This window comes from Triplophysa dalaica, chromosome 4 (assembly GCF_015846415.1).
Source record: "Triplophysa dalaica isolate WHDGS20190420 chromosome 4, ASM1584641v1, whole genome shotgun sequence".
Classification (NCBI taxonomy): Eukaryota; Metazoa; Chordata; class Actinopteri; order Cypriniformes; family Nemacheilidae; genus Triplophysa; species Triplophysa dalaica.
In genome coordinates, this window is record NC_079545.1 from 2,550,881 (window position 1) to 2,566,199 (window position 15,319).

Below are 15,319 nucleotides of genomic sequence, written 5' to 3' on the forward strand. Positions count from 1 at the left end.
CTGATACTGTAAGAGAAGTATAAACACCATCAAACACACACACTGACACTGTAACATAACTATAAACACCATCAAACACACACTGATACTGTAAGAGAAATATAAACACCATCAAACACACACTGATACTGTAAGAGAACTATAAACACCATCAAACACACACTGAGACTGTAAGATAACTATAAACACCATCAGACACACACTGACACTGTAAGATAACTATAAACACCATCAAACACACACTGACACTGTAAAAGAAATATAAACACCATCAAACACACACTGACACTGTAAGAGAAATATAAACACCATCAAACACACACTGATACTGTAAGAGAAATATAAACACCATCAAACACACACTGATACTGTAAGAGAAGTATAAACACCATCAAACACACACTGACACTGTAAAGATACTATAAACACCATCAAACACACACTGACACTGTAAGAGAAATATAAACACCATCAGACACACACTGATACTGTAAGAGAAATATAAACACCATCAAACACACACTGATACTGTAAGAGAAGTATAAACACCATCAAACACACACACTGACACTGTAACATAACTATAAACACCATCAAACACACACATTGACACTGACACTGTAACATAACTATAAACACCATCAGACACACACTGATACTGTAAGAGAAATATAAACACCATCAAACACACACACTGACACTGTAACATAACTATAAACACCATCAAACACACACTGATACTGTAAAATAAATATAAACACCATCAAACACACACACTGACACTGTAACATAACTATAAACACCATCAAACACACACTGAGACTGTAAGATAACTATAAACACCATCAGACACACACTGATACTGTAAGAGAACTATAAACACCATCAAACACACACTGAGACTGTAAGATAACTATAAACACCATCAGACACACACTGACACTGTAAGATAACTATAAACACCATCAAACACACACTGACACTGTAAGATAACTATAAACACCATCAAACACACACTGACACTGTAAAAGATATATAAACACCATCAAACACACACTGACACTGTAAGAGAAATATAAACACCATCAGACACACACTGATACTGTAAGAGAAATATGAACACCATCAAACACACACTGATACTGTAAGAGAAGTATAAACACCATCAAACACACACACTGACACTGTAACATAACTATAAACACCATCAAACACACACTGATACTGTAAGAGAAATATAAACACCATCAAACACACACTGATACTGTAAGAGAAATATAAACACCATCAAACACACACTGATACTGTAAGATAACTATAAACACCATCAGACACACACTGATACTGTAAGAGAACTATAAACACCATCAAACACACACTGACACTGTAAGATAACTATAAACACCATCAGACACACACACTGACACTGTAACATAACTATAAACACCATCAGACACACACTGATACTGTAAGAGAAATATAAACACCATCAAACACACACACTGACACTGTAACATAACTATAAACACCATCAAACACACACTGATACTGTAAAATAAATATAAACACCATCAAACACACACACTGACACTGTAACATAACTATAAACACCATCAAACACACTGCACACACTGGTACTTTAAAATATATATAGAGCATTTGGTGCCTAATTTACAGAAATTTAAAAAAATGTCAAGACCACCATTGAAAAGGAGTGGTTCATCAAATAGCATGAAGGATATAAACGTTGTAAGACCGCCTGGCGGATCTGGGCAAGTTATGTCACGTTTAATCCTACGCTCGAGCCCTTAAAATCCTTACCAGAAGAATTCCAGCTCATCCTCTCGACTGACTACCAAAATATTTCCCTAAATATCTTCAAGATTCATCTGAGGACCGCAAGAAACGGACGCGGGACTGTTCGCTCGATCGTTGGTATGAAGTCACAGCATACCAGCACACAGTCCAGCTCGGATATTCACGCTTTTCCCAAGTCGGGATTTAAGGAACCGCCTCCCAAGCGGTCGCCTTAGCAACCCTCAAGAGCGGGCGGGCAGGCGGGCGCGCGCTCTCTCGCTTTACCTCAGGCACTGCTGCAGAAGCAGTGACTAATGCACTATGAATAGAATCACAAAAACGATGTGAATTGCTCACTTTATTCTCAAATAAATCATATCGGATTAAAAACAAAACAAACAACCCCTAGAATAAGAAAACGTTACAAAACAATAACATATGGATATTATGTTTTTGGTCACCAAAAGCTAACTGTTTGTGTTACTATGGTGTTGGGTGTCCAAAGCCTATAGGAAACGCATAGGTGTAATGTGCAATGTGATGTCATGAGCAAATCCAAATGCTAACTATTATAAACAGCCCATTCTATTAAAGGGATAGTTCAGCCAACAACTCAAAGTTGCCTTTTAGTTACTCACCCTCAGGCCATCCGAGATGTAGGTGACATTTTTTCTTGAGTAGAACCATAGAGAAGATTGTTTGGTAAATCCGCAGCCCTCTCTGCTTCATATAATGGGAGTCTATGGGGTCCGCCGTTCTAAGAGTTCCTAAAGCACATAATTCCAAAAAGCAGCCCCTGGCGACATGTTGACGTTTCGTGAAGCGAATCGTTTGATATTTTCATAAATCTGAAGGTCATTTTTAATAATATTAGCCATACTGTACAGCCTCAACACTCCCTTTCTGCAGATGGCGCTAAATGTACCAGACGCTGGTATGCCATCCGCCACCAAATACTACTACGTCATTTTTTATAATATTAGCCATTATGTGCAGCCACTGCACACAATCTTCTTGTAGTATTTGATGGCGGATGGCATACCAGCGTCTGGTACGTTTAGCGCCACCTGTAGAAAGGGAGTGTTGAGGCTGTAGAGTATGGCTAATATTACTAAAAATGACGTTCAAATTTATGAAAATATCGAGCGAGTCACTTCACGAAACGTCAACATGTCGCCAGGAGCTGCTTTTTGGAATTATTATGCTTTAGGAACTCTTAGAACGGCGGACCCCATAGACTCCCATTATATGAAGCAGAGAGGGATGCGGATTTACCAAACAATCTTCTTTATGGGTCTACTCAAGAAAAAATGTCACCTACATCTATGATGTAGTGTGAGTAAATAAACGGCAAATTTTGAGTTTTTGGCTGAACTATCTCTTTAAGAGGAGAGTTCACCCAAAAATAAACATTCAGTCATCATTTATTTATTTATCCTCATGTCATTCGAAACCTGTCTATGACACAAAAGAAGATATTTTGAGAAGTCAAATGGGGGCCAGTTTAGATGAAAGAAAGTCATACATGTTTAAAACGACATGAGAGTGAGTACATCATGACATCATTTTGGGTGAAATATCCCTTTAATATCAACTTCATCAAGTTGATACTGCCGGGCTAAACTGCATCAAAGTTGATGATCATAAAGATGATTCATACAGTACATTGATTATTAATAGTACAGGGTGAAAATGTTCACATCCATCAAACAAGGTTTATTATATACAGCTTAAATAAGTGAAGCTTTAAGAACATTTGTGTGTTGGCGCTCAATCTTATCCACAGGAATATGCAAATGTTGGTTGGCATTGTTGATCTCAGCAATACTTCGATATGGCAAAAATGGGGTTTAAATAAGAAAGAAAATGGCATATTGAGAATAAGAGCAGGAGAAGGTATGCATTTCATCATTTCATCAAATCAACTAAATAAAAGACAAACTGGTGTTGAGAATCATCATCCATTCTCGCAACACATGCTCTCACATTTTGGTGATTCGAGAATTGAATTGATCATCTAGAAAGTAAAATGTTATCTAATCTGTCATTAGTGTCTGTGAAATATTCAGTCGCCGGTGTTTAGATGTTACGCCAAAGATAAGAGCTGACGTCTGGGTTCTTTCAGGTTTGAAGGGTTTATCATGTTAGACCGAGACTTGTTGTTTAACGTCTGCGCTATCCTGGTGAAGGATCGCCTGGTTGTAATTGATCACAGTTTTGGCTGCGATGAAGGCGGTCCTTTCTGCGGGGCTGCCGGGTCATCGCATGCCGTCATTGGCTCTGTGTTGCGTTTCTCCTCCCGTTGGTCTGTATGCTCCTCACTCTCCCTTGGCCTTGCTGGTTGGGCATTAAGAGAAGAAAACCGAGGTGTGCGTGTGAAGTAAAATGTTGACGCCTGCGACGACGGCTACCAGGGCAACCAGGGGTCGAAGATCAGCGCTCGTACTGGTGACTGTTGGAGAAGGAAAAGAAGTGGAGTCATGCATGATTCACTTTGGTTTTGAGTTACAGAAAAGCAAAAGCGACACAATTGTGACGTTTGTGACGCTGTTGACATTTAATATGTTTTTGCGGTGCACAGGAGTGTGTGATGACGATATTGACATTTATTATAACTTCACACATAATAGTACAATGATGGGTTTCTGATGAAGGACACCGTTCATCAATATATGTCTAGTCTTCTGGTCTCTTCAGTTAATGGTGAAAAGTATATTTAATTAAATGGAAATGTATTTTAATATAAATATGTATATATATATATATATATATATTAACAATGTGGCTTAGTTTTAGAAAAATAACCCACAGAAAAAGGAAACGCATGAAATATATAAAATACATGCAGAAAAGAACACAATAGAGTGTATCATTACAAATTTTACTGTTCTCATAAAATGACTGTGATCTACTACAATATATAATGAATAATAATAATAATATTTTTTCTCAATGTTCAATTAATAGGTTTTGGTTCCAGTAAAAGATATTTTTTGTGACATTTTGTGATCTACTAAAGATATTTATCCAAAATTTCAAGTAAATTCTTTTTTTATTTGCATTCGTTTGTAGAAAATGAAAACTGGAGAGACAGGTCAAAATAGCAGAAAATATGCTCTGTATTTCTTCAGACCTCAAACACTGTAAAGAAAACAAGTTAAGATTCACCTTTAAGCATTACAACAGTCATATTTCTACATGAATTTAGGAAAAGTTTAAATATTACTTTTTTATGTGATAATCTCAAGTTTTGTCCATAGTTATTATAGTTTTGATTTAAGTTTTATTTGGTTTTATTAATCTTTTAAATGAGCTTTTATTTTTTGTTTCATTTTAGTAAACGCTTTAGCAATTTAGGTGTATGCGTTTGTCATTTTATAAGTAATAAGATATTTGTTAATTTTGTATGTTGCTATATAAGATTAATTATTTTTATTTTAGTTCTAGTTCTAGTTTAGTTCAGTTTGTTTATTTTTATAATTTTAGTGCTTTAAACTTATTTTTTGAGGAAACGTTTTTTTCATTAATATATATTTTCTTATAATGTTTAGGTCAATATTGTATTTAATAACAATGAACAGGAAGATTTTATAAATGGTTTAGTAAACTAAAATAACCTTGGTTTTATCAAAAGTTACATATGACATATATATATATATATATATATATATATATTATTTTTTTTACCAGGATAGTCTCTTTCAGGAAGTCCTGGCCAAAATGGCAGCACAAAAAGTTACACATAAAACAACTTCACACACATCAAAAAGGTAGTTCATTCCTATTGATCAAATAAGAGATATAATATACAAGAGATCAAATATAACCATGTATTATTGTTTATAAATAATTATACTATTTGACAGACTTTCTTCTATCCTGGTTTAATATGTAAGGACAATTCTAAGTAATCCATTGGTTAAAGTTGACCTCCCAGAGCTTAAAAAACGAGGCGATTTTAAGAACGCTTTGTTTGCCTGAATGGGCCAACATAGTAACATTGGCTTAACCAATGATAAGAGTTTAGGGCGGGGCTTGTACTAATCTGTTCAAGGGAGAATAGCTAGTATGTCCAAACAATGAAAGTCAGATGGTAAGGTGGGAATTAATCCTGTAGTTTTTGGAAACACTTCTTTTAACACAATTTGTTAAAAAATCGCTTAATAGGACTAGGTGTTATAACCCTACCTAATCCCCCCTTGGAAACAGATTTTTGATCAATTTGTTAAAGCAGTAATAATCAGAGATGCTCGTGTGTTTCACCTCTGCAGCTCTTGCCGTCTCTCTGCAGCATTCCAGTCACACAGCTGCACACGGCACCAGTTATTTGACTACTGCAGATCTGCTCGCATCCACCATTATCCTCTTCACACCAGTCTGAATCTAAAACACACACATACACACACGCGCACACACACACACACACACACGGCTGTAATCACCTTGGTAATGAGCACATACACAAAACACCCGATTATACACCCACATCCTATTACCATCTTATATACTCACACACGCACACAAACACGCACGCTCAAAAATACCTCTTCTTCTGATTGGTCCCACTGACAAGATCTGTTCTTTATGCTGACTGTAATCCATGTAACTGCGTTTGTTATGAGGGCAATTCTGTCAATGGAACATATGATTCAATATGATTGTATGTTTTAAGAAACGCTTCTCAAAGATAATAGACGGAGAGATGAAGATGGTAAAAATGATGAGTTTGCATCATGTACCAATCACACACACACCCTCTCACATTTCTCTATAGGAACATTTGTTGCTTAGGTGATGCTGCTTCAAAACTGTGAGAATTGATAGAAATTGTTTTATTTAGGTACAAAAAAAGTTTCTCCTAAAATTATTCGCTTAAAATATAGCAGTACTAGAAATAATGTTCACCGCTCCTATCAAAATAGTATTTGATTTTTCAGTCTAAGCAAATCTGAGCACATTGTTGACTTTCTGAACTAACATTTTTCTCACTCCCATCTAGTAGAAACAATGAAAGTCCCACTTGTGATTTTTTCTGACTCGAGTCTTGTCTCTATGGTTATAGAGAGGCAAAAAGCCCAAAATAAATGTGTGTAAGAATTCTCACCACTTTGCAGGCGTTGGTTTCAGAATCGCACAGTGTAACATCGCAGTGCAAATGCACTTCGTCATAATCGCCGATGAACTTAAAGACGGTGACGTGAAAGCGGCAGGTGAGTGACACGCCATTCTCGGCCATGCCTATAGTGTTATCCTTGATGTTCGGACATCTGGAACAACATGACAATGTGATGTAAATTCATGTGAAAAACTGACAGAAAAATGACTTTCTGTAGTGTTTGCTTACCCTCTCTCTATGATAATGTAACGGAGGCGATCGCTGCTGTGTCGAGATGGCGTCGCCCAGCACATGTTGACAATGAGAATAAGCTGTTTATCATCGGCTCCTTCCACAAACACCCCCACGAACAAAACATCCCTGGTGCTCAGAACAACCTCTCCCTCACGGTACGGTTGCCGGTACGAAGAGTTCTTGTATAGGGCCATCTTTGTGATGAAGTTACCCTCTTGAGTAGGCAAGGTGAGGTTGATCACACTTCAGAGAAAAAAATATGGATTTTAAAAATAAAAATACAACTTAAAATGTTACAGAACGCACATATGTTATTGTGTACCTGAGCATGGGCTTTAAGACGGTCTCCAGGGAGATCTTTATGTCCAGTTCATAAGCACAGGAGAACTCCACGTTGATGGTCTTATCACGTGTCACCACATTTCCCGTGTTGTTCACGCTCTCGATCCACACCGTGTTCTTGTACATAATGTGTGTTCCGTTCGACTGGACTCACAAACACACACACGCACAAAGCACAAACGCGCACATAAAGTTACTCTGAATTTAATGAGCGTTCCAGAGAGAACAGAGCACTCGGCTAACAAGACAGCGCAGTAAGTGCGCATATAATGATGACATTTAGGAGAACACGAGAAGATTTGTTCCACTGCTAATCTGTAAAGCACAAACAACATGTTTTTGCTGAATTTATGGACTGCCATACATGCAATGTTGCATAAAATTAAGTCTAAAAGGAGTGTGTTGCGTCATTTCACAAATGCACTTTCCATGCACACCTTTTGAATTGAATGTCAAAATATCGTATTTTTATTTTGGGCAAATAAATCACGATAAAAATCAAATTGTGATATATCGACTAGAATGATTTATATTACATTTTCAGTTTTTTGGTAAATAAATCAAACTCAAAATATGAGGTTGGAGACGCAAAGTGTGTTTGTAACCTTGTAATCAAATACTGCCACTGAATTATTTATTATATTATTTTTTACCGATACAAAATTTCTATCAATACCAATAGCTCAATTCCATCAACTCAAGAGTGATATCTGTCAATACTGTGATGTTTCCTGATAGTTTCCTTTTTTGATTGACAGGATATATTGGTCCTGATCATTGCAAAAATTAAAGTGTGGGAACAAAAGATGCATTCTATCTAAAAGCGAATGCTCACCTAGACCTGCTTAAAACCCATCTTGTTGCAACAACCACACCCCCACAAATCTATGTGAGTTTGTGGTATGAGTTGACTAAGACCACCCAAATGTACACGCAAGTAAGGTGGGCGTACCTGTCAGTATGATTGCATTGCAACCTGATGTTCCAAATATGGTAAGAGGCTTTACATTTCCGTTAGACATTTGCAGGATTCAACCAATCACTACGCACTGGTTGTGAAAAATCTGCTAATTTCAGAGAGGGGAACCTTAAATTATGTAAACACATCCTATTATATCTAAAACAAATGATAATATGTCATATGACCCCTTTAAAGGAGCAATGTGAAGATTATAGCGGCATCTATCGCTAAGGTTGCGAATTGCAACCAATGGCTCACTCCATCCCTCCCTTTCAAATAACGACGACAACTGACAAATGAAAAACATGCCGTCAGGTTTTTGCTTCTTTGCTGATGGAGATTTACGATTAACGTATTTACGAAACGCTTTGTAGAGGAGTTTGTCCGTTTAGAGCTGCTGTAGAAACAACATGGTGAATTCCATGTAACGGGACCCTCGGTGTACCGATAGAAAAAGTTTATTCTCAGGTCATTAAAACACAAGGCTTCATTGTGTAAAGTCTTTTTACACCTCTAAAAACATAGTTCTGTATATTATATTGCATAGGTCCATATTCAATAAACCTGAAATTTTATGCACCTTTATGCATGTATTTCTGTTCTGCTGCATGTACACGACAGTCTTGTGTGACGCGCCTAACTCTACATTTTCTTTACTCAGAGGAACAGAAGTTTCTATTCTCTCTCGAGAGGCAGAGCCGAGACTGTCTGCTCCTGAACATTTGGTAATGAGAATGAGGGAACTGTTCACCTGTACAATAGAGCCACAGTGTCCCTTGGTGTTATTGATGTGGAATGAGATGAAATCCTCTCCCTCGATACCAGCGCAGTGCTGGTCATTAATTCGCACGTCCTCTCTCTCGAAGCCCAGCTGGAACAGACGACACTTGGAGATGGACACCTCCATCTGAGCATGCTTACAGGTCACCTCGGCCTGTATGATGTCATCTTCATCTAGAAAACCACAAAGAGGTGCAGGTGCACTCCTTTAAACTTCGCCTACAGCTGCTTTTTATGACGTAGGGCGAATTTGATTGGGAAATTTATTATAGAGTGATAATGTTAACAATGCTTACGGTTTTACAATGTAAAATCAGATTGCTTGAATAAACATTAGGGCACTTGAGCAGCCACTGTTGCTATGGTTACCTGACTTCAGTTTTTGCGGGCGTTTATCTGTCATCAAGTTAAAATATGCATTCTAACAAAGTCGCAGTCTAACTTTTGTGGTTACTGAAGAATAAAACGTTGTGGGACTTTTTATAAAAAATATGTGGAATTAAAGGAACAGTTGATCCCAAAATGATCTCAAAATAATAAATGTCGTTTGAAGCAAAATGATGACTATTGTGAACTTGATAAGTTAAACGATGTAAACAGATCTGAGTGCATAATTCAAATATGGCGGCACATTGATTTCTTCAAACCTGGTTTATTCTCATGGGTCTCATCACAAATCACGTGAATGACAACTATTCAACCATAGATATATGTTTTAAGACCCTGATAGTAAACTACTTTCATTAGACCTTGCAGATTATGTAGGTGTCTAACAGCTTGTCTTACTCACTAAAATCAGTGCTGGGAAGCTCAGGACAGCCGCACAGATCTCCACCATTCTCCTGCTCACATGTGGTGTTTGAGCAAATCTCTCCTGCGCAGGGGTCATAGATCCATTCTGCTAAAAACAGGTCCAGTTACAAAGTTAGCACACAGAAAAACACAAGCACACAGGTTTGCCACACTACAGACTACTAAACATTATTTTAAACCTATAGCCTCAAACAGACCTGTGTACACTATTTGATTTAGGGCACAACAAAATATGTCATTTGGAAGGTCTGCAAAAGTCAGTTTTCCACATGTTTTGTTAAATTTGTGATAGGATTTTTGAAACATTGACCCAAACTTGAAAAACTTGTTTATGATTTTCTTTCTTCTACAGAACACAAAAGAAGATTAGTCACCATTGACTTTTATTACATAGACTAAACCGCAGACATTTCTCAAAATAGCTTCTTTCATGTTCAACAGAAGAAAAAAGGCATGTACAGGAAAGAAAAGTAAATCATGACAGATTTGATTTATTTATTTATGATTTCAGTCTTTCTTCCCCCGCACTTCAGCACTAATCCTGTAAATGGCAGTGTCCCCTTACAGCAGTTCTCCTGGGCGATCCACTTGGTAGTGAGTGTGCCGAATGATCGGCAGGCTTCAGCATAGGCCGCCATGGAGCCGCACACCTGGGCTTTGCGGTGGTTGTAACACCCGTCCAGGTAGCAAGACTGGTAGAAGGGGTGGGGGTCCAGCAGGCCGTGGCAGGGTTGGAAGAAACCTTTCAGATCTGTGAGTTTCAGGCAGTTGTCCTCGGCCTGAAGCTCCGAGACGGCCGAATTATCACAGGACTGAGCCAAAGCCACATACTGAGTCTCATCACAGCTGTGGACGAGAACGACAGATTCAAATCAGACCAATTCAAAAGAACGTATTTTCTATCGCTGTATAGATTCTTGTTCGCACTAACCTGTTTTGCATGCCGTTGGTCTTCCAGCTCTGTGCCAGTTCCAGAGCACTAAGGGCAGCTTTGCCTCGAGACGTGATGTAATCATCTGTGGGGTCCCCGTTGAAGTTCCCGCACAGTCCGCACACTTTGTTCTGGAGTCGTGGACCCATGGTGATGCTCAGCGTGTTGAAACGGTTGTAACGCACCTGGATGTCCTGCGGCGTGTCGATCACCAGAAATCCCTCTGACGTGGACACTCGCGTCATGAGACCTGTGACGAAAGGTACAGAAACCGGCGTTCCATTTACCTGAGATGAAAGAGATTTGCATTAGCATTTGATAACATGACACATATAACATCCTCCCAGGTTAATTTTTCTACATCTTCCTACCTTGACTGTGTTTCCAGAGATGAGAATGTTCTCCTCATTGATGTAGAGGTAAGCGTGGGAGATGGTGGTCAGGTTGGGCGTACTCCACTTGTCAAAATTGGCAATGAGCTGAAATGATAACTCTGGGAGCTTGTGGCAGATGGTTGACAGGACAAAGGAGCAAGAGGCGGGGAGACGAAGGGATGCACCATCAAAAGTGCGGAAGACGCCACCGCCTGATGCCACGCAGTGCTGGTTACGGCGGGCGAAGCAGCCTCGCACGCCGTGACGCAGAATGCACTCCTCTTCTGCTTTACATCGGCGCGGGTCGCACTGTATGAGATTCCGTCCAATACACTGACAGCGTTTGGTACAGTCGCTGTTCCAGAACAACTGCTTTGGCTGAGAGCAATAGAGTGGGAAAGAGACATCAAAATCAATCTAGGAGGATATACATTTTACATTCTATAAAGACAACTAATAATCAATCTCCTAAATCATAAAAATTAAAAGAATAAACTATTAAATCTAGTGTGTTTAAATTGGCCACTATTTTATGTACCACAATTTTTTTATTAACAAATAAAACAAATTAATATAAATTCACTTTGGCTTAAAAAAATAATTCAAACTCTGCCAAGTAAACAAGTTTTATAGAACAAGTTATTTTATAAAATTTTTGTTTCTCAGGTAAATATACTTATACAGGTATATAAACTATAAATGTTTTTTTGAGACACACACGAATAGTTTGTGCTGCATACTTTTGAGAGACGATAGTGCAGACTGCCTAAGAAAGAGTCAAATACAGGTTTTGACATGAGGGTGAATAAACGACGACTGAATTAAAAAATTCTGTGAACTGTCCCTAAAAGGCAAAATATTAAACGCTCTTTACTTTTTAGCGATTGCGGCTAAAAGCATCTGCTAAAAAAATTAAAAAATACAAATATAAATTATTTATCCAAGTCTGTACAATCATCAGTCATATTCCAACATCGTATCTCACCTCATAGTATTTACCATCTGTGTAGCATCCGCAGTTTTGACTGAGGATACAGCTTTTACCGTTGAGCACATAGCCCTGGTCACACTGGCATCCCTCGACACAATACTGGTTACAGTCTCTCTGTCCACGTGCAGGGGCACACTGGGGCTGGCACACCATCATACAGCTGGAATAGTGACTGTTCATGGGACACGACAACACTAAACACACACAGGGCGCAAAACAAGAGAACGGTTGAGTTTCCAGAAGTAAGGAGAAGGATGTATTGTATTTCACTGTAAAGGGTTTATATGAATGTGTGGCATTCACAGGGCTTTGATTCTGAAAAGTGTCCTGTAGTTGCTCTGATGGCGAAACAGAGCGTTTGTAAAACAAGCCATCACGGTTTGCGGTTAGCTTTCGTAACAGAAGACACAATGCAATTGGAATTAACTCTATTACATTTTTTATAGTCTTAGTTCGCTCAGACTCAGAAGTCTACTGTACTTTTGTCTTTTTCACAAAAAACAATTATTGAGTAAATGTAAATGTTTTAAATGTATTAAATGCAGATAATGTATCTTCTAAAAATCTAGAATTATCCTCCTTGTGCACAATAATTGCTAATATTTGAAATTATTCCATTAAAATCAAATAATAGCGATCAGGTGACTATTTAATACTTGTGAGAGCCCTATACATCAATTTAAGTTTATGGGTTTCTTAACTAGGGGTCTGTGTCCCACTATTGACCCTAAATGAACCTCCAAGCAGGCCTCAAGATGGCTAAAAATTATTTCAATTGAAAAAGCATTACAATTTGAGATATTTCTTAATGATTATAACAGATTTTTAAAACAGAAATAAGTTACCAAACTCAAGAATATTTTATTGGGCAGAAGGAAGGGGGACCTTCAACTATTATTGTGGTCAAAAGGTTGAGATTCATTGGTCTACAGGACATTTCGTTGCCTCTCTTACTGGAAGTATGAGTACATCACACCTTTCTTAAGATATCTTCGGGTTTGGAGAACAGAATTCACCCTAGGTATGTGCAAAAATAGTAATGACACTTACACTAGTGATGTACATACAGTTGCAACATCATACAGTAGCAAATTATCCTTCTCACCACAAGGTGTTGAACTTCTCCAGGCAGTGATGGACACTCCCTGTGTCTGACAGGTGCTGGCATAAATCTGTAGCCAATTACAGATGGTCTCTTTTGCACCTTGATCCACGCACGTGTCTTGCAGACAGCTCTGGTAGAAGTATGCCGGCGCTACTTTGCTGTGACAGCGAGCGAACACTCCTCCACGGTCTATAATAAGTCCACACAATCTCACCGCCTCGGGTTCCACATACGCATACAACCCTTCGGAGAGATGGAAGCGGTTTCCGGGGTTACCGTCCACGTCAATGTTACCAACAGCATCGGTTACTTGAGCAGGTGCGGCGACCTCTGCAGCAAGGCCTCTGTCGGCCGTTCCACACCGAGGGCAAGAGTCACCGCATCCAACCTGGCAGAAGGTGTCACGGTCGGACCATGCCACGCCCCATTCACTGACACTGAGGACAGGGCCAGAAATGGGCACTCCTTGACAGAGCCCACAGGTGGCGTTGAAGAGACTGCGAGGCAGAGTGAAGTGCAAGAGAGTGTTCCAGTCAAAGGCCACCTGTAGAGAAATATTTACAAAGGATAATGACATGCTAGTCACATTGTAAACCATAGAAGTAAGTAAATGAAGCATTGAAAGCTTTGGCATGGTGATGCTGGTGTAAATTGTGCCACCATATTTATTAGGATTATCTAATTTTATCAAGATTACCTTAACAATGACAAAAGAAGTGCATTTTTTGGGGGGGGTACAGTATCGTTTGAATCTCTAAACCGATTTCAATGCTCGAGTTTACACAATTGATTGATAACCAATGAAATTGGTTGAGAAATGTAAGTATTATTGTGATTTGCTCAAATACAACTGCTCCATTTACTTGTGTCTATAAGGCAGTCTTGACCTTCCCAATATGGCACCGTTATTGACATACTTTACAAATCAAGGGTCCAATTCAACATACCACAAAGTATGTGCTAAACTGCTTGGTTGTGTTTGTGTTATCCTATAAAAAACAACATATATGGTCATTTACTTTAAACATAATGTAATATATTAAATAATGTATTTCCATAAACTGGAACCAAGTGCCTGCGATGGGTTGGCACTCCATCCAGGGTGTATCCTGCCTTGATGCCCGATGACTCCTGAGATAGGCGCAGGCTCCCCGTGACCCGAGGTAGTTCGGATAAGCGGTAGAAAATGGATGGATGGATGGATGGAACCAAGTGCTTATTTTTAATATATGAAAAGTCTATTTTCTAATACATATGAAATCATTTAATATGTTGACAGTTAATATAACTAGGAAAATATATTTTCTTTGCATAAGCGATGATACCAACTAAAAAGATCAAAGTTTTGTAATGTTAGTGTATGCACTCTTACCTTCAAGCCAAAGTCTGTCTCCACAAGTAACTGGAGACCAAGAGAATAGATGTTAACCTTCCCAGGACCAAGTTTTATAGGCAGATAGAGACGCTCCTTATTCACCTTAAAGAGATATACAGTATATAAACATAAAATAAGAAAAACAAAAATACTCTAAAACACTTTAACTGTATCCTTTAAAATTCTCTTGTATATTGTCTAACACAACAGAACTTTAAAAATTTAGTTTCTTGATGCTTCACTCTGTCTCTCACTCTCCATCTTCGTTTTCTTCTCCTCTCAATCTTCATTTGATCTAAAGTTCTTCAGATCTTCTGATGGTGTTGTGAACTCATTCCAGGGGTCAGACAGTTATAAGTATCTTTCTGAATTTGCTCCATTGTGCTAACAGATGCTCACTGAAATGTTATACTCCCCACCTGTAAAAATTTGGAATGTTCTCCTGTGTTAAGCTCCTCTGTCTGGTTGATTAAAATAACTTTGTGTCATAAGATTTGAGG

At 38.4% G+C, this 15,319-nt stretch overlaps 2 protein-coding genes across 4 annotated transcripts in view; both read right to left on the reverse strand.

Annotated features, from left to right (window-relative positions):
• Positions 1-2,499, reverse strand: part of usp2b (ubiquitin specific peptidase 2b) — a 30,995-nt gene extending 28,496 nt beyond the window's left edge. The window contains exon 1 of one of the 2 annotated variants that reach the window (XM_056746570.1): positions 2,436-2,499. In XM_056746570.1, coding sequence (XP_056602548.1) covers positions 2,436-2,484 — 49 coding nt within the window. In that variant the 5' untranslated portion in view covers positions 2,485-2,499. Of the gene's footprint in view, positions 1-1,821; positions 1,996-2,435 lie in introns of those variants that run through there. The other variant, XM_056746571.1, reaches the window with a different exon arrangement.
• A 599-nt stretch (positions 2,500-3,098) lies between these two features.
• Positions 3,099-15,319, reverse strand: part of tecta (tectorin alpha) — a 32,417-nt gene continuing 20,196 nt past the window's right edge. Inside the window, exons 13-26 of one of the 2 annotated variants that reach the window (XM_056744814.1) lie at positions 14,817-14,921; positions 13,445-13,988; positions 12,334-12,533; positions 11,346-11,726; positions 10,975-11,261; positions 10,609-10,889; positions 10,021-10,131; positions 9,202-9,404; positions 7,470-7,633; positions 7,142-7,390; positions 6,902-7,064; positions 6,342-6,426; positions 6,061-6,180; positions 3,099-4,249 (exon numbers count right to left, since the gene is read on the reverse strand). In XM_056744814.1, coding sequence (XP_056600792.1) covers positions 4,146-4,249; positions 6,061-6,180; positions 6,342-6,426; positions 6,902-7,064; positions 7,142-7,390; positions 7,470-7,633; positions 9,202-9,404; positions 10,021-10,131; positions 10,609-10,889; positions 10,975-11,261; positions 11,346-11,726; positions 12,334-12,533; positions 13,445-13,988; positions 14,817-14,921 — 2,997 coding nt within the window. In that variant the 3' untranslated portion in view covers positions 3,099-4,145. Of the gene's footprint in view, positions 4,250-6,060; positions 6,181-6,341; positions 6,427-6,901; positions 7,065-7,141; positions 7,391-7,469; positions 7,634-9,201; positions 9,405-10,020; positions 10,132-10,608; positions 10,890-10,974; positions 11,262-11,345; positions 11,727-12,333; positions 12,534-13,444; positions 13,989-14,816; positions 14,922-15,319 lie in introns of those variants that run through there. The other variant, XR_008906390.1, reaches the window with a different exon arrangement.